At 49.5% G+C, this 20,984-nt stretch overlaps 2 protein-coding genes and 1 pseudogene across 3 annotated transcripts; all 3 read left to right on the top strand.

Annotated features, from left to right (window-relative positions):
* The window catches only part of LOC105943012 (vacuolar protein sorting-associated protein 72 homolog), a 37,453-nt pseudogene extending 34,045 nt beyond the window's left edge, over positions 1-3,408 (top strand).
* A 2,996-nt stretch (positions 3,409-6,404) lies between these two features.
* Positions 6,405-12,117, top strand: LOC101547315 (C-C motif chemokine 23). Of its 2 annotated transcripts, none has more exons than XM_055133924.1 (4): positions 6,405-6,592; positions 10,300-10,413; positions 10,989-11,103; positions 11,978-12,117. In XM_055133924.1, exons 1-4 carry the CDS (start codon positions 6,493-6,495, stop codon positions 12,060-12,062), a joined length of 414 nt encoding a protein of 137 aa, XP_054989899.1. In that variant the 5' UTR covers positions 6,405-6,492; the 3' UTR covers positions 12,063-12,117. The 2 variants fall into 2 exon arrangements, with proteins under 2 accessions (XP_054989899.1, XP_054989898.1); XM_055133923.1 differs by having other exon boundaries at positions 10,300-10,473.
* A 4,251-nt stretch (positions 12,118-16,368) lies between these two features.
* On the top strand, positions 16,369-20,645 carry CCL16 (C-C motif chemokine ligand 16). The gene is made up of 3 exons (XM_004608852.2): positions 16,369-16,478; positions 19,532-19,652; positions 20,053-20,645. Exons 1-3 carry the CDS (start codon positions 16,403-16,405, stop codon positions 20,168-20,170), a joined length of 315 nt encoding a protein of 104 aa, XP_004608909.2. The 5' UTR covers positions 16,369-16,402; the 3' UTR covers positions 20,171-20,645.
* The last annotated feature ends 339 nt before the right edge of the window (positions 20,646-20,984 follow it).

The following is a 20,984-nucleotide window of genomic DNA, read 5'->3' as shown; positions in this document are numbered from 1 at the left end:
TACCAGTGCCCATTCTCCACTACCAATGATCCCAGTATCCCTCCCACCATTCCCACCCCCTCCCCCTGCCACCCCAAACCGCCTCTGTGCCAGGGCATTCCCTTTTGTTCTCTTTCCTTTTGGGTGTTGTAATTTGCACTAGAGGTATTGAGTGACCATGTGTTCAATCTATAGTCTACATTCGGTTCGAATCTCCCAACCCGAGCTGGTCCTCCAAGTATCCTTTACTTGGTGTTCCCTTCTCTACCTGAGCTGCCTTTTCCCCCAGCATGTGAGGCCGGCTTCCAAGCCAGAATGCCACTCTTAAGAATATTAGAGGAAGGGCTCACGCTTCAAGCTGTGTTCTCTCTTGAACACATATCGGGCTTGCTTGTCTCTATGTTTCTTCGCTTGCCTATTTCAACTCTGAAGAGCCTGTGCTCTCTCCTGAACACACATTTCTCACTCTCTCTCCCCTCACATCTTTGTAAATAAACTTCAGTAAAAATAGTAGGGGACAGAGAGATAGTACAAGGACCAAGAACACTTGCTTTGCATGCTAATGATCTCAGTTCTATACTAGGCTCCAGTTATGGCCCCCTGAGAACCACCAGGAGAGACCCCTGAGCACAGAACCAGGAGTAACCCTGAGTACTGATAGGCATCCCCCCCTCCCCAAAAAAATAACCCAGAATTCTACAGCGCAGATAGAAAAAAATTAAAATAAGAGGGGCTGGAACAATAGAAGAGTGGGTAGGGTGATTGCTTTGCCTGTGGTTAACCCAGGTTCAATCCCTGGCACCACGTATGGTCCCCTGAACCCATCAGGGATGATCCCTGAGCACAGAGTGAAGATTAAGCCTTGAGTACTGCAGGGTATGGCATAAAAACCAAACATTAATTAATTAATAAAATAAGATGATATTTGTATTCATGCATCCTATTTAATTGGTCGCTGCATTTCTGAATTGATTGTGCCACATGAGTGAAGTAAGGGGGTTGGTGATGGGGCTCAGGGGGGAGTAAGCACCAGAGGCTCAGGTCTCCATGCCTCAGACGCGCTATTCCAGGGCTAACAAAACCATCACAATGAAGCAAACTTGTCATGAAGTCATACTGAATGCAGGGCTATTCAAACCTCCTCCGCTCCAGGTTCACCTAGGAGGCTTGTTAAAACAGATTTCTGGATCCTCCCACAGAAATCCTGATTCAGCAGGACTCGGGCAAAGAATCAGCATTTCTACTCAGTACCCAGGTAGTGCTGAGGCAGCAGGGCAGGGTAGAAATTTGAAGGGGAACTCTTGATTTTGTCCTTTTTTTTTTTTTGGCAACTTTCACCAAGAAAAGCACATGTTCTTTAGTAACCAAAAAATAATTTTAAGGAATTGGGGGGAAATTAACCTTCACTGTCCTTCCAAAACAATAGAACCAATCAGTTCTTGATTTGCATTAATGATTATATATTTGGGGAAAGGCATATCCTAAGAGGTGCTCGGCGGTCCAGGGGCCACTCCCAGTGACATTTGGTATCAGAATGGCCATGTAGTGCTTGGGTTTGAGCATGCAGCAGTCACCAGGGCCACAGAAGTCATGTGTGGCTGTGGACTAAACCTGGTTTGGGAGCACATGCCCATACTCTCTCTGCCCCATTTATAGTAATGCTTGTTAAAACTCGTTAACTGTAAAATAAGTATACAATTTGAAGAGCAATAGTACAGAGATGAAGATATGTACCAAATATGCAGGCAGCCCAGGTTCAATTCCCAGCACCACAGGGTCGCTGGAGCATTGCTGGGTGTAGTCCTGAGCCTTCTAGAAGTCCCCTGAGGATTGTCAGGAGAACTCCCAAGCACCTGCAGGATGTCCTGGGTAATCCCCAGCATCACAGATCCTGAGCCTCACAGCATCCTCAGAGCCTTGCATTGAACTGCCAGCCTGTTTATCAGGAATCACTGGGAGGAGTCCCCAGGCTTGGTGAGCACCACTTAAAAGCCCCTTCTACCCAAAATAATTTCTGCTAATCTTCTTCTCCATTTCTCCTTTGGCAGAAAATTTGGAAGGCACGGTTAAAATGGCAGCAACAGAAATAAAGGAGTTGATCAGATCCATGACACAGACCTCTCAATACACATCCCCTCAAGGATCCCTGAGCCAATGGGACTATGACATGAGCAAGGAATAAATGGTCACTTAAATAACCCCAGAGACATATATATAATAACCCCAGGGCTAGTTATTTAATAAGAGTACATGCAACTGTAGTAGTGTAGAGGGGAAATAAACAATTACTTTAAGATACAGAAATTTCCTTAAAGGTTCATAGCAACAACTTGGCAAGCAGATTAAATTTTTTTGGCTTTTTTTGTCACATTTGGCAATGCACAGGGGTTATTCCTGGCTTTGAACTCATGAATTACTCCTAATGGTGCTGAGGGGACCATATGGGATGCTGGGAATCGAACCCGGGTTAACCGCATGCAAGGCAAATGCCCTTCCCACTGTACTATTGTAATTCTTAATGAAAAGAAAATAAATGTTTCTCTCCAACTCATATTCTTCCCTGGAATCAAAGCTTTTCTTCACTTGTTCCTAGGAACACTGGGAATCACTTGAAGGATTTCTAGGACAGAGCTGTCTCCCCTAAAGCCCAGAGCTCAGCCATTGCCTGTGAAGTGTGTCCACAGAGACTAGTTTTGCTTACTTGGTCATTCTTGGAGCAGGGTAAGAGGCTGCTGGTGGTGGCATAGGATCAGTAGACACTATGAGTTTGGCTAGGAGTCAGTTCCCCTGAGAAGATCACTGGAAATCAGCATTCAGGGCTCCTGGAGGCAGAGGATGATGATGGATTCTACCATTACAATTTATAGGGGGTTCACAGAGGAATGGGGAGTTGATAAGTATCAAGGAGTCCAGTTAGACACCGGGGGATAAGATGGGCTTAGACTTTGATGTGGATGAAGGAAATGAGCCATCCAGGGATGAAAAAGGCAAAGAACCCATCAGAAAGTGCCCAGTAGTCACAGAGCCTACAAGGAGCGTCTCCAGAGCTTGAGGCTTTGACAGGTCAGCACCCCAGCTGCAAGCACTCAGGAGACCTGGAAAGAGAAGCCACTGCTACCAGTAGGACTACATACAGCTGCACGTACACCACAGACATGCTCCAGCACTGGAGAGGCAAAGTCAGGTACGGCCACAAAAGTACCCACCCTGTGAGCGGCCACTGGCCCAGGAAGAGCTTCTCAGTGGGGGGAAGAGGGGGTGTCAAGATCACAAGGAAACTCCATTATATTCCCTAAAGGCTGAGGAGCCACTCAAGGCTTCCAAAAAGCAGAGGGCTCACAGAAGCAGAAGTGTCAAGGACCCACGATCACTTACCATCCTGTGACACTTCCTCCTGTTGGGGAGCTAGACCCTAAAGCAGAGTTGTAGGATTCAGTCCTGCCTGACAACTCCTGCGTTGACTCCTCCTGAACCCACTATCCCTCCTGCTCACCACTCATGTATCTTGATCACTCCTCGTGATGTTGCATCTTTTGAGGAATTGTTTCCCACACTGCAGTCCCTCTACCCGAAAGGTCCCCATCCTGGAGGACCGCCAGTGGCCCATTGCCCAGCCCTCTACTTAGACCCTATGACAGACAGACCCTAGGCTCACTGTTCAGTGCCTTCAAGACCATCTGGGAAGCTACAAAAAGTACAACACTGTCCATGGACTGCCACCCACTGCCTCAGCCCTGGGCGTAGGTCACCACTTCCTGAGCCTCTCCCTGGTTCTGGGCCTCAAAGGCTGTGCCAGAAAACCACCATCCACCATTCACTGGACAGAAGTGGAGTCCTTAGAAACCTACTTCCTGCCTTACTTTGAGACCAAATGTTGCCACAACTCTCCTCCTTGCCCCCTTTGTCATCTCTGATGAGATGACATTTTGCTCAGACTTTTTTTTTTTTTGGTTTTTAGGTCAAACCCAGCAATGCACAGGGGTTACTCTTGGCTTTGCACTCAGGAATTACCTCTGGCTGTACTCAGGGGACCATTTGGGATGCTGGGAATAGAACCCGGGTTGGCCGCGTGCCAGGCAAACACCCTACCCACTGTGTTATTGCTCCAGCCCCATGCTCAGACATTTTTAATCTTACTTTTTCCTTTATTTTTCCCAGTTGCTACTAGTTTTGTTTGTGATTTTAATGTAATAGAGCAATCCCTTTAAAACATATTTAGTCGCCACCGCCGAGATGTGATCCCGGGGGCCGCACGCGTGTGTGGCCTCTCCGCAGCTGCACGAGCGTGAATCCAGACCCAGCAAAACCTCTTTCGGCATGGGCAACTCCTCGCAGAATGTCTCCAGCCTGAGAACTAAGCCTCGGCCCCGTGCCCGCCCAGGAGAGGAAAGATATTTCTCTCTCTCTCGCCTCTTTCTCTCCGGGGATGAAGGGCGCGGTGTCCGCCATATTATGACGACCACAGATTGGGTTTTGAAGCCTGCAATGATCCAATATCTGGAAGAAATCTCCCTGGACTTAGTTGTTAAAGTACAGAAATTCAAAACCTCGTGGCCGCTATTGCGGCCGCGCGGCCTCATTTGTCTTCACAGTAGGTCTGACTCTAGTGGGGTACTCCTAACAACAATAGTGAGGTTTGTGTTGAAATATTGAATGTAACCAAAGTAAACAGAAAGTAAAATGAAACTTATCAGTTACAAGGCGGGGGGTGGGGGTGCGGGATGGGAGGTGTACTGTGGTTTTTTTGGTTTTTTTTTTTGGTGGTGGTATATGGGCACTGGTGAAGGGATGGTTGTTTCAGCATTGTATAACTGAGACCTAAGCCTGAAAGCATTGTAATCTTCCACATGGTGATTTAATAAAATAAAAATTTAAAAAAAACATATTTAGTCACTCTTTTCTTCAAATATGTATGTTGAACCACCAGGTTCATGCCAGGCTCCATGTGAGTGGGCAGAGTTGGGCAGCAGGCACTCCCACCCTGGCTACTCCAGGCTGAAAAAGAGACAGTGTGAGAAGCCCTTTCACCCGACAGCCTGTCAGAGTGGGGCAGGTGCCCCCAAAACAGCCTGTCAGAGGCCTCTAGGTTGCTTCCTCAAGGAAGAAATACAAATGGTGAAAAAGGCATATTTAAAAAATGCTCTACATCACTAACCATCAGGGAGATACAAATGAAAACAACATCTCATGCCACAGAGATTGGCATGATCAAAAAGACATGAACAACCAATGGTAGTACAGACGTAGGGAGAGAGGGATTCTTATTCATTGTTGGTGAGAATGCTGACTATCTGGGGATTTTGGAAAACAATATAGACATTCGTCAAAAAAAGGGAAAAAACTTGAAATTGAGCTTTCATATGACCCTGCAATAGCACTCCTGAGAATATACCCTAGAGGCCCAAAAACACATGCATAAAAATTGTCTGCACTTCTATGTCCATTGCAGCACAATTCACAGTTGCCAGAATCTGGAAACTCAAGTGCTGAGAATGACTAATGGGTAAATAAACTATCACACATCTGCACAATGGAATACTATGCAGCCATTAGGAAAAATGAAGTAATGAAGTTTGCTTATACATGGATGGACATGGAGAATATCATTGTGCTGCATGAAATTAGTGAAAATGAATCAGAGTGAAATATATAAACAGACTGATAACACTCATTTAAGGGATATTAAGAAAAAGTATGGAAACAATAGAAAAAAGACAGTAGAAACAAAGGTTAGGAAGTTTGGTAGTCCACGGTAGGAAGTTTGGCACAAGTTGTGGAAGAGAGAATGAAGTTAGAATAGAAAAGGGACCATTATGATAATGTTAATTGGAAATGATCACTCTAGACAAAAACTGAGTGTTGGAAGGAGGTAAATCATGATATACATGATACCCTTTCAGTAACAGTATTGCAAAACCGCAGTGCTTAAAAGGGAAGAGAGAGTGAGAGAAGAAAAGTGTCTGCCATTGAGGTAGACTGAGGGGGTGGAAGGGAAATTGGCGATATTGGTGGTGGGAAGTGAAACACTGGTAAAGGGATGGGTATTGGAACTTCGTATGACTGGAACCCAATCATGAACAACTTTGTAACTATATATCTTATGGTGATTCAATTTAAAGAGAGAGAGAGAGCTTGTTCCTGGGTCTTTGTTCAAGGATCAGGCCGAGGACACATCCCAGCCAGGCCACGTGGCTGCCTGAGTGTCAGCGTGCACCCCAGCCCCTGTGCGCAGGGCCCTCGCCCACTGGAGGCTTCTGGGAAAGGAGGAAAAGGCAGTTTCCTCCTCAAAACCCTGGTTCCGTGCCTCCCTCACTCCGCCCTCCACAGATGCACCAAATACGAAATTGCTGAGGCGTGCCGTGGCTCTGACTTCCCTTTGAGATCCTGCTTCCCTTATTTCAAAGACGGACGGCACTGCCCTGACGATCACTTCCCAGCACTGCCTCTATCTGCCCAGGAGCTGCAGCTGCCCCCCGCCCCAGGCCAGCTCAGCCCTGAGAGGCTGCCCCCAGGATGCAAGGCTCCATGGCTGCCGTCTCGCTCCTCCCCCTCCTGCTCCTCACTGCCATCCCCATCACCCTCGGGTCCCAGGCGGCAGTGGCATCCTCCTCAGGTGAGCACCCCGCTCTGCTTCCATCTGTCCCCATGCTGTGGGGAGAGAGCAGGACCAGGTCTCAGGGACAGAAGCTGCAGGAGCTTAGGAGACACGGGGTCTCCAACAGCTTCCTCCGGGTCCTCCCAGGACCCAGCCCTGGCTGTCCAGCCCCAGCAGAGGCCAGCCTGCCTCCCCACCCCTAAATCCCTCTCTGTGCAGAAAGTGAGGGTCCCTGTGCCACTGTGGGAACGCGGCTCCCAGGGGATTTAAGAGCAGCCCCGGGAGTCTTCGGGTCATGTTGCTGTGCTCGTTTACCCCCTGGGCTCTGGGCCAGCCCTACTCCGTGACTGTGTCACAGCTCGGGTAGAACACAGGCATCCTGCCTAAGCCACCCTTATTCAGCTTCTCTCTTGATCTGGGGGGAGGCCTCCACGGTCGTGCTCAGGGCCTGGGGAGTCACTCCCAGCAATACTCAGGCTGGCTGGCTGGCCTCATTGCCAGGAGGGAGGGAGCAATGCAGGCTGCGGTGGCCCACTGGTGTTTGGGGACCGTCAGGGCCTCAGCTGGCAGTGCACAGAGGATTCACGAGGAACCAGGGATCGAACTTGGCACCTCGAGTATGCAAGACACAGGCACAGCCCTTAGAGCCACCTCCCTGGACCCTCAGCTCATAACTTAGGATGAGCTGCTGCGTGTGTATGTATGTGTGTGTGTGCTCACGTGTGTGTGTGTGTGTTTGTGTGTGTGTGCGCGCACGCGCGCGCGTGTGAACTGATTGCATTTATTTTGTTTGTTTGGTTTGTTGTTTGATTTGGGGGTCATTGGGGTCATACCTGGTGGTACTCAGAGCTTATTCCTGGATCTTTGCTCAGGGATCACTCCTCATGGGGCTCAAGGAATCATACATACATACATATATATATGTAATACATACTATATATGTAATACATATTACATACATGTATATATAAACACATATATACATATATGTTATATATGTGTATATATATATATAAGCTGGAGCGATAGCACAGTGGGTAAGGCGTTTGCCTTGTACACGGCTGACCCAGGTTCGATACCTCCGTCCCTCTTGGAGAACCCAGCAAGCTACCAAGAGTATCCTGCCAGCACAACAGAGCCTGGCAAGCTATCCGTGGCATATTTTTTTTTTAATTTATTAATTTATTTTTAATTCGTGAATCACCCTGAGGGCACATTTACAGATTTATACACTTTTGTGCTTATGCTTCCCTCGTACAAAGTTCGGGAACCCATCCCTTCACCAGTGCCCATTCTCCACCACCAGTAAACCCAGCATCCCTCCCATCCTCCCCGATCCCATCTCCCCCCACCCCACCCTGCCACTGTGGCAGGGCATTCCCTTCTGTTCTCTCTCTCTAATTAGCTGTTGTGGTTTGCAATAAAGGTGTTGAGTGGCCACTGTGCTCAGTCTCTAGCCCTCATTCAGCCCGCAACTCCCTTCCCCCATATGGCCTTCGACTACATTATAGTTGGTGATCCCTTCTCTGAGTTGCCCTTTCCCCAGAATGTGAGGCCAGCCTCCAAGCCATGGAGTCAACCTCCTAGTACTTATTTCTACAATTCTTGGGTGTTAGTCTCCCACTTTGTTATTCTATATACCCTAGATGAGTGCAATCCGTGGCATATTCTATATGCGAAAAATAGTAACAAGTCTCACAACAGAGACGTTACTGGTGCCTGCTCGAGCAAATTGCTGAACAATGGGATGACAGTGCTACAGATAGTGCTACAGTATATATATACTACACATATGTATATATAAAAACATATACACACATATATATACATATATGTTATATATAGCAGAGATAGAACCTGGGTTGCCTGGTGCAAGGCAAACCCTATACTACCTCTCCAACCCCTTATTTATTTTTTAATTTAATTATGCATTTTTATGTTGTCACAATACTACCAATGTAACTGTTTTATGCTTGCAGTGTCACCACAACATGCCTCCCTCCATGTGGCAGAATGCCTCCACTCCAAAGCACCACACCCCTGCCCTTCGCAGTCTCAGCTCACTGTCCCATAGACCTTATTTCTGGGTTTGTGTCCACTGGCAACAGTCTAATCTCTGTATTTCTTTCTATGCCATTTTCGAGTGAGATCATCTGTCATCTGATATTTGTCTTTTTTCTTTTTGACTTCACTTAGCATGACTTTCTCTAATTCCAACTGCAAGATTTCATCTTTCTTCAGAGCTCTGTGAGAGAGAGAGAGAGACAGAGAAAGAATTTTTTTATTTTTCTTTGTCCATGGGGTCATATCATTGAAGACACCTCTGAGATCAAGGATCTTGAGAGTCCTGTCTGATCTCAAAAAATTTCCTCTTTTTAAAGAAAAGTTTTGCCATCAAGGTCATAGCCCTTCTTCAATTAAACTCTGAGTATCGTATGAGATAGGGATATGGTCTATGGCGTTACCATCCTGAATGCGCCCAATCCAGTCTGGTTCAGAAGCTCAGCAGGTCCTGGCCTGGTTCGTACTTGGACTGGAGATAGGGATATAATCCCATTCCTGGAAATGATCCAGTTTCCCTGCATCATTTGCTGAAGAGGCTTTCCATTGCTCTACTTCATGCACCTCATCCCTTTTGTCATAAATCAACTGCCTGTACATCTGAAGGTTTATCTCTAGAATCTCAATTCTATTCCATTTCAGAGAGTCTTTCTTTGTTACAGTGCCAGGCAGTCATGATTGTTATAGCTTTGTAATAAAGATGAAAGTTGAGGAATGCAATGCTTCCCATATTTTTTCTCACCATTGCTTTTTCTATTCTGGGAGTCTTATGACTTCATACAAATTTCATTGTATTTCTTCTATGTCCTTAAAAGACACTATGGGTGGGGCTGGAGCAATAGTACAGTGGGTAGGGTGTTTGCCTTGCATGCAGCCAACCCAGGTTCAATTCCCAGCATCCCATATCATCCCCTGAGCACCGCCAGGGGTAATTCCTGAGTGCAGAGCCAGGAGTAACCCCTGTGCATCTCCAGGTGTGACCCAAAAAGCCAAAAAAAAAAAAAAAGACACCATGGGTTGGGGCTGTATCGATAGTACAGTGGGTAAGGTGCTTGCCTTGCATGTGGTCAACCCAGCTTTTATCCTCGGCACCCCATACAGTTCCCAGAGCACTGCTAGATGTAATTCCTGACTGCAATGCCTCCCATGTGGCTCTGAGTACAGAGTCATAAGTAGCCCCTGAATATTGCTGGGTGTGGCCCCAAAACAAAACAAAACAAAACCCTACCATGAGAGGGGGTGGGAGGTTTGGAGAGATAGTACATGGGTAGGATGCTTGCCTTGCATGCAGTCAACCGGGGTTCAATCCCCAGCATCCCATATGATTCCCCAGCACTGTCAGGAGTAATTCCTGAAAGCAGATCAACCCTAGATGAGGTCCCAAAACAAAAAATAAACAAATTAAAAGACTTTTCCTGGAAGTCGGAGAGATGGCACAGTGGGCTTACATGTGGCAGACCTGGATTCAGTCTCCAGCACCCCATAGAGTCCCCCAATCACCGCCAGGAGTGACCCCTGAGCACAGAGCCAGGAGTAAGCTCCGAGCACCACCAGGTATGACCCAAAACCCAAAAATAGATAAATAAATAAAAACTATAAAATCACACTGCCTTTAATACTGAAGAACTAGTTTTTCAATCTTAGACTCTGAATCTTATTCAAAGGCCTAATACGCAAGCCAGCAAAAGGAGTTGAACTCAGCCCTTCACCCAAGTCGCCACTCTCAAACACACCAGCACCTTCTAAGCTACAGGAGCTGTATATATTCACACAGCCAGGTGAGGAAACCAAGAGGGGATTCAAGAGGACATGGCGGGCATCAAGCCAGCAAAATCGAGGTGAGGTGTCCTGGCTCCAGGCCACAGGTACAGTTTCAGAAGACCCCCGGTCAGGATGACAGGTCTTGGGGGGACGCTGTCCATATTCCCACTGGGCTGTGTCCTCATCTATGTTGGTAATAGTCTTTCGATTTGGAGGACCTCTGCAAATTGGTACCCACCCACCCTCACCCTCACCATAGGCTCGCTGGAAAGATCTGGGCTTCACAGCCCTTTGATCTAACGTGAAAGTCCTAGCCAGTCTCCCCAGGAGGCATTGAGTGAAGGGAAGGAGGGAGGTTGTTGATAAAGGGGGGAAAGGGGCTGAGGAATAGTGTAGAGGGAGATAAGTAGACAGGGTTCAGGTTTCTCCATCGCCCCAGCTCTAAACCCAGCAGGGCCATCTTCATCCTTCCTCCTCAGCCTCCGTTCCCTTGGGTTGCCCATGCAGCAGCAGCCCTCCCCTTTAGTAAGCCCCCTCCCCTTTCACAAGACCCTCCCCATCTCAGCTTGCCCCCACCCTGTTTGCTCCTCAGGAGGCCCCTACCAACCCACCGAGTGCTGCTTCAAGTTCGCTACCCGTGTCCTCCCACTGCGCCTAATTGACACTTTCTACAAGACCAGCAGCCAGTGCGCCAGGCCTGGAATCATGTAGGTGGCGCCACATGTCATAGTAGGGGACAAGAGGGAGCCAGAGGGCAGAGGGTAGAGGGTGACGGGTAAAGGGACAGAGATGACCCAGAAGGGGGGGCTACCAAGAATGGCTCTCAGGTGTGCCGACACAGGGAGAGGGGGAGGTGACAAAGGGGCAACCTGAGGTCTTTCTGGTCTGGCTGGGAACTGGGAAAAAGTTAACCCCAGGAAGGGTCAGGAGGCGTGCACAGGGGAACCGGAGGAGGGAGGGCACCTCCTGAGCAGGAACACCAGATGGGGTTAAAAAGTATGTGTCACCCAAGGACAGTAGATAGAAGGGTCAGGAAGATTGCTCCATAGTTGGAAGCCTGCCTCACGAGTGGGCGGGGAGAAGACAGCTGGAATAGAGAAGGGATCACTAAAAAAAATGATGGTTGGAGGAATCGGTCAGATGGGACATGTGTGCCGAAAATAGATAAAGGACCGAACAGATACTGATGACCACTCAGTATCTGCATTGCAAACCATAATGCCCAAAAGTAGAGAGAGAACATGGGGAATATTGTCTGCCATGGAGGCAGGGGGAGGGTGAGAAAGGTGGGGGCCTACTGGGGATATTGGTGGTGAGGGATGTGCACTGGTGGAGGGATGGGTGTTTGATCATTGTGTGTAATTCAGACATGAAAGTTTTTAACTACATCTCACGGTGAATCGATAAAATTTTTAAAAATAAAAAAATATAAAAAGTATGTGTCAGAGAGGGGCCTGGAGACCTGAATGCCTCTGACAAAGCAGAAGAAGATGGTCCGGGCTCAGAGGGAAATCTAGGAGAGGCTGGGAAAACGGGGAGGGAAGCCTTCCACTGGTAATCCTTCTCCATCTTGCTCCATAGCTTCATCACCAAAAGAGGCAATTTGATCTGTGCCAATCCCAGTGACAGATGGGTCCAGAAACACATCAAGAACCTCAAGGAGTAGACGTGACCCGGAAGTAGTGGAGTGGTACACTGCTGAATCAAGACCTCCCTCTCGCTCCCAGCTCTCAGCAGCTGTTCTCACTTCCCAGGCGCAGTCCTACTTTTGATTAAAGACAATGCATGCGCTGCTCTGGCCTCATTCATGCCTTCTGGATTCACCCATGGGCAGTAGCCCTAGGTGGCACTCTCAGGATCCAGCCTCACTCTGCAGAAGCTGGGCAGGTACTCAACATGGCTCAGGCTTGTAGAGGGCTGCTAAGACACCGAGCCAAAAGTAAGACAACCTAACACAATAATATCCACATTAACAAGAGATCATTCACTAGGGGTGGGGGCAAAGGTAGGGTTGGGCCACACCAGGCAATGCTCAGGGGCTTCTCCTGACTCTGTCCTCAGGAGTCACTCCTGCAAGTAGTCAGGGTGCCACACAGTGCCAGGGATCAAACCAGAGTCAGTTACAGGCAAGGCAAGTGCCTTAACCTCTATATCACTTTCTACAGCCCAAGCACAAGGCTGAACCATTTCTGGACATGATCTTATTTAAGTTTCACAGGCGTAGAATTATGATTATCACCTGATTCTGCAGATGAAGCTTCATAACGATTCTCCATAGCATCAAATCCTGTGGTTCAGCGGGTAGGGCGTTTGCCTTGCACGTGACCGACCCGGGTTCAATCCCCGGCATCCCATATGGTCCCCCAAGCACTGCCAGGAGTAATTTCTGAGTGCAAAGCCAGGAATAACCCCTGAGCATCACTGGGTGTGACCCAAAAAGCAAAAAAAAAAAAAAATCCTGTGGTTATTTTTTCTATGCTGTCTCTAAGGCCTTTGTTTCCTGCCTTCTGGGATAGGAATGATTCATGTCTCAATTCCTTACAATGCTTCCCCCTCCTTTACACACATCAGATTGTACAATATCATCTTCCTCATATTTGCATCCACTAAAAGGTACAGTAGAAAGCCTGGCCCATACCTGGTACTCAGGAAATGGATTGGGGGAGAGTGATGGAGGAAGGGATGGAGGGAAGAACAAACAGATGGAGAGATAATAGAGAGAGTGAGGGAAGTACGGAGGAAGAAAGCGGGGGCAGAGTGATCCAGAAATCCAGAGACCATCTATACTCCAGGAATAACATATTATACTCCCGCTACCCTTGAAGAATCAAGATCCATCTCCAGGACTCAAGGCAGAGCTGAGAAGCTGAAATATGTGCATGACTAACGTACGCTCTTGGTCTCTTGCAGCAGCCACCTGTCTTCTATAGGTGCCAGGAAGCGGGCGAAGCATGGAAAAAACACACTCAGATTCCCCCCATCTCCTCAGCTCCATAAACAGGGGTCAAGGGGAAAGGGCAACATGCTACATACAGAAAAAAAAGCTGGAGAGGTAGTACAAGCGGGCAGGTGCTTGCCTTGCACATGTCCGATCCCAGCTAGATAGGTCCCTGGCACTGCATAAGATTTCCTGACCCCTGCCGGAAGTGGCACCTGAGTGCAGTCAGGAGTAAGCCCTGACCACTACCAGGTGTGACCCAGCACCCCTCCACCACCCGCAAAAGTTAAATAATACAAATTGATTCACATCATTTCTTCAGGACAGGTTAATGGACACTTTTGCAGTCTTAAAAGTTAACCCTTTAGTTATGGTTGGTTTATGAATGATAGTCAAAATATCACACTTGAGAAAGTTTACTACTATATTGCCAAGTAGGGGCTTACAAAATTTAACCTTCTATGTCCAAAGAATCTGCACTATCATTCAGTTTATTATCTAATGGACCCTCCTCAGGACCACTCAGGAGTTTACCTCACTGCTTGCCACAGTGGGAGAGAGTGAGAGAAAAATGGAAGGAGAAAAAGAGGGGTGAAATGGTAAAAAAAAATGACATAGCAATGATGCATCTGCAGATCCAGCTAGTGCACCTGTAAACCCTATTCCTTTGAAGCTTTGTTAGCTGGTTCAGATGGTAAAGGTCTCAATTCTGCATTACACATAATAGTTACAAGGACAATGCTTGTACTATTTCCAGTGGGCATCTATTCATGCTCACAGCTCATCGTGTACTTTTCAGAAATGATAAAAGTGATTATAAAAGTGTTTGTTTATAAGTGACAACTCATGGGCACTGACAATTCTCTATTCCTGGCTCTAATATGCACCCATATGCCTGGTGAATACATAGCTTACCTTTGGGGGCGGGGGGAGTGGAGAGGGGGACACATCCAGCAATGCTCAGGGGTTATTCCTGGCTCTACACTTCTGCAATCAAGGATCACTCCCAGCAGTGCTCAGGGAACCATATGGGATGCTGGGGATTGAACCTGGGTGGGCTCCATGCAAGGCAAATGCCTTACCTGCTATACTGTCTCTCTGACCCCCATAGTTTACCTTTTAAGCTGCATGATGAGCAGAAGCATACCACATGATGACCACACAATGAGAGACTATAAACCAATTTTTGGACTGAAAAAAAGAAGCGAAGATTATGCAGTGAAACATGGCCTTTGTCATTCCTGTTCATGAGCTGTCAGCTACCTAGCAAACCCCTAAAGATCTGCTGTTCTTCCTCCCTCTGTTCTCAAGGCCTGAAACACTGCCCCTGGGCCTCTAACACTCACACTCTGCCAACAGCCAAATGTCCTCACTTCCCTTGTCTTCTCAGAAGGCGGAAGGCAGACTTCAACCTGGACCAGGGTTCCGAGACAGTTGGAAGAGAGACTGATGCTGAGTGGCAGAGCGTCTGGGGCTAAGGCTGGGGCTTCAGAACCAGCCAGAGACTCCAGACACAGATGCGGTGGGGGTGGGGTGCCAAGAGTCGGGGGAGGGGTTCCTGGGCGGGTGTGAATGGGTATGAGTATGTGAGTGTGAGTGTGAGGGAGTATTAATGGGGGGGGGGGGGGGTTGGTGAATAGAGGTGTGGGGCTGAGGGATATGGGGATGTGGGCGTGGGTGGAGGTGGGGGTGTCAATGTAGGTGGGTAGGTGTGGAGGTTGTGAACGTGGGTTTGCGGGGTATGAGTGTGAGTGAGGGGTTATGAATGTGGATATGGAGGGATGTAAGTGTGGGTGTGAATGTGGGTACGAGTGAGCTTAGGGGGCATGACTGAGTGTGGAGGATGTGGATATGTGAGGGTGTAAATGTGGGTGTGAAGAGTATGAGTGTGGGTCTGGGGTGTTGTGGGTGTTGAAAGGTGTAAGTGTGGGTGTGAATGTGGATCTGGGGGTATAGGGAGGTTTAAGTGTGAGTGTAGCTATGGGGGTGTGGGTGTGAGGTAAGGCTAACGAGAGTGGGCGTCGGTATATCAGTGTAGCTATAGGTGTGTGAGTGTGGGGGTGTGGGGTGAGTGTGGGGGTGTGGGGTATGAGTGTGGGTGTGTGGGTGTGTATGTATGAATGTGAAGGTGAGGGGTGAGTGTGGGCATGTGGGGTATGTGTGGGGTGTAAGTGTGGGTGTGGGTGTGAGTACGGGGTGTGGAGAGTGTGGGTGTAGGTGTATCGGTGTGGCTGTGTGGATGTGAGTGTGGGGGGCGTGGGGTGAGTGTGGGTATGGGGAGTATGAGTGTGATGTGTAACTGTGGGTGTGGGTGTGAGTATGGAGTGTGGAGAGTATGGGTGTAGGTGTACTGTGTGGCTGAGAGGATGTGAGTGTGGGGTGTGGAGTAAGCGTGGGCATGTGGGGTGTGAGTGTGGGGTGTAAGTGGGGGTGGGGGTGAGGGAGTAAGTGTGCAGGTGCCTCTCGAGCGCCCTCTGCTGATCATGATGATGGGCTGCATGCCGGGTTGCCAGAGGGAGCAGCGAACTAGCCCTAAGCCCCACCCAAACCCAAGGAGATCAATGAGCACAATGAAATAGACAACACACCCCAGCAACTAACGGGGACCTACAGGACATCACCTCTTTGGCTCGTGAGTAGCATAACCTGGACGGGACGGAGTGTGATGCCAGCCTGTGCCCGCAGGCCGGGGAGGAGCCAGCTGTCCTGCCAGGGGCTGTTGTACCACCTTGCCTGTCCGTGCCTCTTGCACCCGCCCAAGGACGCCCTGCCCCTCTGACCACAGAGACCGGGCGGGTCTGGGGTTACGGCCCCTTGTGTCAGCAACCTCAGCCTCAGAGGCCAAAGGGCACGCGGGGCCTTCATACCCTTTTCTCACCTTTTGCAAAAACTCACTGAATTCCTCCTGAATTCCGCTATGGGCCAGCCCTGTGCTCCCCGTGCTCTCTGCGCTCCCCGCCCTCCTTCCAGCCCTTTCTCCTCCTCCCGAGGCTCCCAGGGGTCAGAGTGCAGGCAGCTGCCAGGCACAGCTCAGTCCTGCCCACACGCTGACCAGCCTGGCGGAGAGGATGAGGGTCTTGGTGGCCGCCCTCCTTCTCCTCACCCTCCTCCTCACCTCCACTTCTGTTTCTCACTGCCAGCCAAGTGAGTCCTCCTGGTGGGGGGGGGCGGACAGCAACGAGGAAGGGGCTGGGGAAGCGACAGGTCAGGCCCGTCAGCAGCCCAGGGGGGGCTCTCCCCTCCTGAAGCCACACAAGGACCCCCAAACCCCGTGGTGAGCCTGGGCCTGTGATCTGCTTCCTTCCTGGGACTGTTTCAGAAACCTGTGTCCAGATGACCTAGCAGTCAGAGGTCGGGGAAACAGAGATGACCGGTTAGGAGAAGGAGGGGGGACGTGGCAAGGTGAGGGGCACTGAGGGGCACAGAGCAGCGTGGAAGGCCCCCTGCAGGGACGTTTGGGGAGTCAGGACCTAGACACCTCTGCTCTGTGGGGACGGCAGAGAGGCTGGATGCGCCTAGAACTCTAGAGAACCCCCATGAGACATGGAGGGTGCCTTTGGAGAGTCCCACAGACTCCATCTATTCCTCCCCGCCCCAGGAGAAAGCAAAGCCTGCAGAAATGAAGCAAGAGTGTGGCAGGCTCAGAAAGTGGGGACGTCTGCAGCCTCTGAAGACTGAGATTTACATAGCCCACTCCCTCCCCCTGGCTCTCTGGGGTCATTGATGAAAATCTGAGGAATGAGGGGAGAACCCAGCCCCCCAGCCCCCCCACCCTCACCCCACACATTGCCATGGCCTCCCCCTCTCCACCTTTCACCCTAAGGCCCAAGGTCTGGGCTGCTTCTGCCTGTATCAACACTCCAGGGAGCGAGGGTCACACACTATGTCATCCACCCCCACACTCCTGGGAAGTTCCAGACCCTGGAAACTTCCATAACTAGAGAGGAAGAGACTCAGCCAGGAACTCTGGGTCCCCAGCTCTCCCCCCAGCACGAAGCAAGGGGTCAGCCTGCAGAGAGGGTTGCTGTGTGGTGGGTCTGAGATCTGGAGGATAGAGAGGGGTGAAGGAGGGGGGTGGGGGCACGAGGGAAATGGGCGCTGTAAGAACTGGGCAAGACCAGCTGCCTGAGAGCGTCAGAGGAGACAAAGAGCATTTCTGAGTAAACAGAGGGGCCGTTACTGTTACAGAGATCTGACCCAGAAATAGAGTGGCACTCGGTGAGACAATAGGAAGACCCCGGTTTATTTACACGAACCTCAATCACGGTTTCCAAAGAGCTTTTATTTATTTATTTTTCTTTTGGCTTTTTGGGTCACACCCAGCGATGCACAGGGACTACTCCTGGCTCATGCACTCAGGAATTAACTCCTGGTGGTGGTCAGGGGACCATATGGGATGCTAGGAATCGAACCTGAGTCGGCTGCGTGCAAGGCAAACGCTTTACCCACTCTGCTATCGCTCCAGCCCCTCCAAAGAGCTTTTATAGGCGAGTGACAGAGCTCAGAGATGGGAACATTTTTCATTTAACATACACAATGTTGCATATGTTAACTATTGTGTATGCTGCTAACGTATACAATCGGTAGACTCTGTGAGTAATACAATTTGTCTCAGGTCCATGTAGACATGGACTAATTGTCTCTGTGCTCTGTTCTGTTCCCTGATCAGACGTGCTCCCTTGCTCTGCTTGGGTGGTGACTTTGTGATTCACAACCCACTCGGCTTTGCCCAGCTCCTAGACTGGGTCACTCAGAAGTCTTGCTCCTGATTTTCCCACTTCACTGCCACCTTTGCTCTTGGTTATTACAAGCACGACAGCCTTGCTGGGGACCAGGATCTGAGTGAAAGGCTTTGCAAGACTGTTTTCCCTACTAATATTGACACCGTGAACAGGGACACAAGTGCCTTTCTTCTTCTTTTTTTTAATTGAACCACCGTGAGACACAGTTACAAAGCTTTCATGTTTGAGATTCAGCCATGCAATGGTTGAACACCCATCCCTCTACCAGTGTAAACTTTCCACCACAGAGATAATATCCCCGTTATCCCTCCCTGCCCCTATCCCAGTCCTCACCCTACCTCTATGGCAGACAATTGCTCAGATACTCTCTCTCTCTCTAACACATGCCTTTCTTGTCTGCATTGCTGAGTAAGGAAACCTGGGGTGACTGGGACATGTGTCCCTGTGTCAGCGGCGTGTGTTGCTGGAAGCCTACACTTTCCCTCTGTCCTGCTGTCCTCTCTCTCATCCTTGTGCCTCACTTCGCCTGGAGGAGTTGGTGCAGGCTCCCTGCCACAGCTCAGAAGATGGGGTGAGCCTTCCCTCTCCCCTCAGTGTTGTGTCTTCCTGCTTCTTTCTTCTTACCTTGCATGCCCCCTGCCTGCCACCTCTCAGAACTACACACACACACACACACACACACACACACACACACACACAGAGTTCTCCTCTTTAGGCCTTCTTCTGTTTCATCCAAATCAGACAGTCCCTCCCCCTGTCTAAATCCTACTCCCCCCTTCAAGGCTGGACACACCTGCTGTGGTATTTCCTCCTCATCCTGGCTGGGTGAGGGCCCCTCCCCTCTCTCTCTCCTGTGGGCTATGTCCTCCGCTCCTATTACTGCTTCACTTTCCCATGGTATGCTGCAAGTCTGCCGGACCTGAGAGTAGTGAGTGTGTGTTACATGTCATCTGAACTCTTCCTCCCGTAAAGACTTGTATGACAACTCATATTTTTGTTTTTTTTATGTTTTTTGATTTTTTTTGTGTGTGTGTTTTTGTTTTGTTTTGTTTGGCCACACCTGGAAATGCTCAGGGATTACTCCTGGCTCTGAACTCAGGAATTGCTCCAAACAGTGCTCAGGGTACCATATAGATGCTGGAGATTAAATTCGGGTCAGCCATGTGCAAGGCAAACAACTTCCTCACCACATGATCACTCCAGCTCTGCACATTTGACAAACCAAGTCTAGGTTCATTGGCAAAGGTCCCTTGTCCTTGATCAAAGTCAGTTCAAAGACTGAACATTCTAAAGCTACATCCTGCCAGGGGTTCATCTGGCTCACTTTCTCTGTTACCCACCATCAGTCTCTTCAAGCAAAAGGCTTTGCCCTGGGGAAGAGAGAGACGCCATGGCCAGGCGGCCCCGGGCTCCCTCTCTGGTTCTGGGTCCCAGCTTGCCATGTGACTCCCTCAGGGATGCCCGAGTCGGTGAATATTCCACACAGCTGCTGCAGGAAGTATGTCCAGAAAGTGATGCCACGGAAGCATGTGCTGGGATACAGAAAGGCCCTCAACTGTAACCTGCCGGCAATCATGTGAGCCCGGGCTGGGGTGGGAGGCCCAGAACCAACAAACTCCTTGCTAGAAACACCGGAAGAATGATTTAGGGACGGGGCATTGCTTAGCCCAGTCGGGGCCTGGGTTGGATTCTCGCCGTGTCCCTCTCAGCTGTGCACCCCACTAACAAACGGTGGCCACAGTGAAACCCAAACCCCAGAGTCTTGACTATGGGGAAGAGGCTGAAAGAGGGCCGATGGTGAGGTCCAGAGGCCAGAGATGGGGCCCTTCCCTGATGGGGTGTGGGGGAGAGGCCAGGCCAGGTGGTAAGAGCCTGAGGCAACACCCTGTGAGCCAAAAGTGTTGTGGGCTGAGACAAGAACCCCACCATCACCATAACGATTCCAAAGCCTTGACAATCTCATTCTGCCTCCACAGTTTCATCAACAGAAAATCCAAAGAGGTCTGTGTCAACCCCAGAAGCCAGTGGGTTCAAGACCTCCTCAAGGATCCCAGTCTGCCTTTGCTGCCTTTTGGAAGGCTGGTCCAGAATTAAAAGGCGGCATCGAAGCAAGACTCACCCCTGGGGCCCCCAGTCTCCGTGATGGCCTGGCCTTAGCAGGAGCTCTGATTCAAGGAAGAAAAGCATCAGCGACGATCTCCAAAGTGATGGCAAATGTTTTCTTGGTCTCTGATGGAAAAGGCCCTTAGCGAAAGGTGGGCAGAGATACAGTCTTAAGATACAGAGAACATCTTTCACTCCTCTTTGATCGGCTCCCCAGCCCTCACTCTGATCAGCTCATCCACAGTTCAAGTGACCACCCGCTCCCTCCAGCAGGAGCTCTGACCTCTGCCTCAGCCTCTCCTCAGAGAACTCTGCTCAGCCTCATCTCTGGCCTAGGTCCCTCTTAGCTTTCATCATCCTTCTCTGTTCTTTCCTACAATTTCTTTTCTCTTCTTCTTCCACTACTTCTGTCCCATTCTTCTTCTTTTAAAATGTGACGAGAGAGGGAGAGAGAGAGAGAGAGAGAGAGAGAGAGAGAGAGAGAGAGAGAGAGAGAGAGAGAGAGAGAGAGTCACCTGCCATAGAAAGGGGTGGGGGCGGGGGGTGACGAGAGGGAACCTTGGGATACTGGTGCTGAGAAATGAACACTGGTTTGAGGATGGATGTTGGAATACTGTATGACTGAAATCCAATGATGAACAGCTTTGTAGGGGTCAATCCCAAAGTGATTCAATTAAAAAGGTTTTAAAAAAATAAAATAAAATGTAACTCTTTCCTCAAGCCCAGAATGAGAAAATATTTCCATGCTGATGATTTTTGTCTCTGTTGCAAAGACTTTGTTAGAACCCCAATATTTTGGTCTTCC

Source organism: Sorex araneus, chromosome 3, assembly GCF_027595985.1.
Source record: "Sorex araneus isolate mSorAra2 chromosome 3, mSorAra2.pri, whole genome shotgun sequence".
Classification (NCBI taxonomy): domain Eukaryota; kingdom Metazoa; phylum Chordata; class Mammalia; order Eulipotyphla; family Soricidae; genus Sorex; species Sorex araneus.
This window is presented reverse-complemented; position numbering and strand designations above follow the sequence as displayed.

Coding starts and splice junctions, on each gene's coding strand:
- LOC101547315 (XM_055133923.1), top strand. CDS start 6,493: ATGCAAGGCTCCATGGCTGCCGTCTCGCTCCTCCCCCTCCTGCTCCTC. Junction 6,593..10,299: donor GGCAGTGGCATCCTCCTCAG/GTGAGCACCCCG, acceptor TCTTATTCAAAG/GCCTAATACGCAAGCCAGCA. Junction 11,104..11,977: donor TGCGCCAGGCCTGGAATCAT/GTAGGTGGCGCC, acceptor CTTGCTCCATAG/CTTCATCACCAAAAGAGGCA.
- CCL16 (XM_004608852.2), top strand. CDS start 16,403: ATGAGGGTCTTGGTGGCCGCCCTCCTTCTCCTCACCCTCCTCCTCACC. Junction 16,479..19,531: donor TGTTTCTCACTGCCAGCCAA/GTGAGTCCTCCT, acceptor TGACTCCCTCAG/GGATGCCCGAGTCGGTGAAT. Junction 19,653..20,052: donor TGTAACCTGCCGGCAATCAT/GTGAGCCCGGGC, acceptor CTGCCTCCACAG/TTTCATCAACAGAAAATCCA.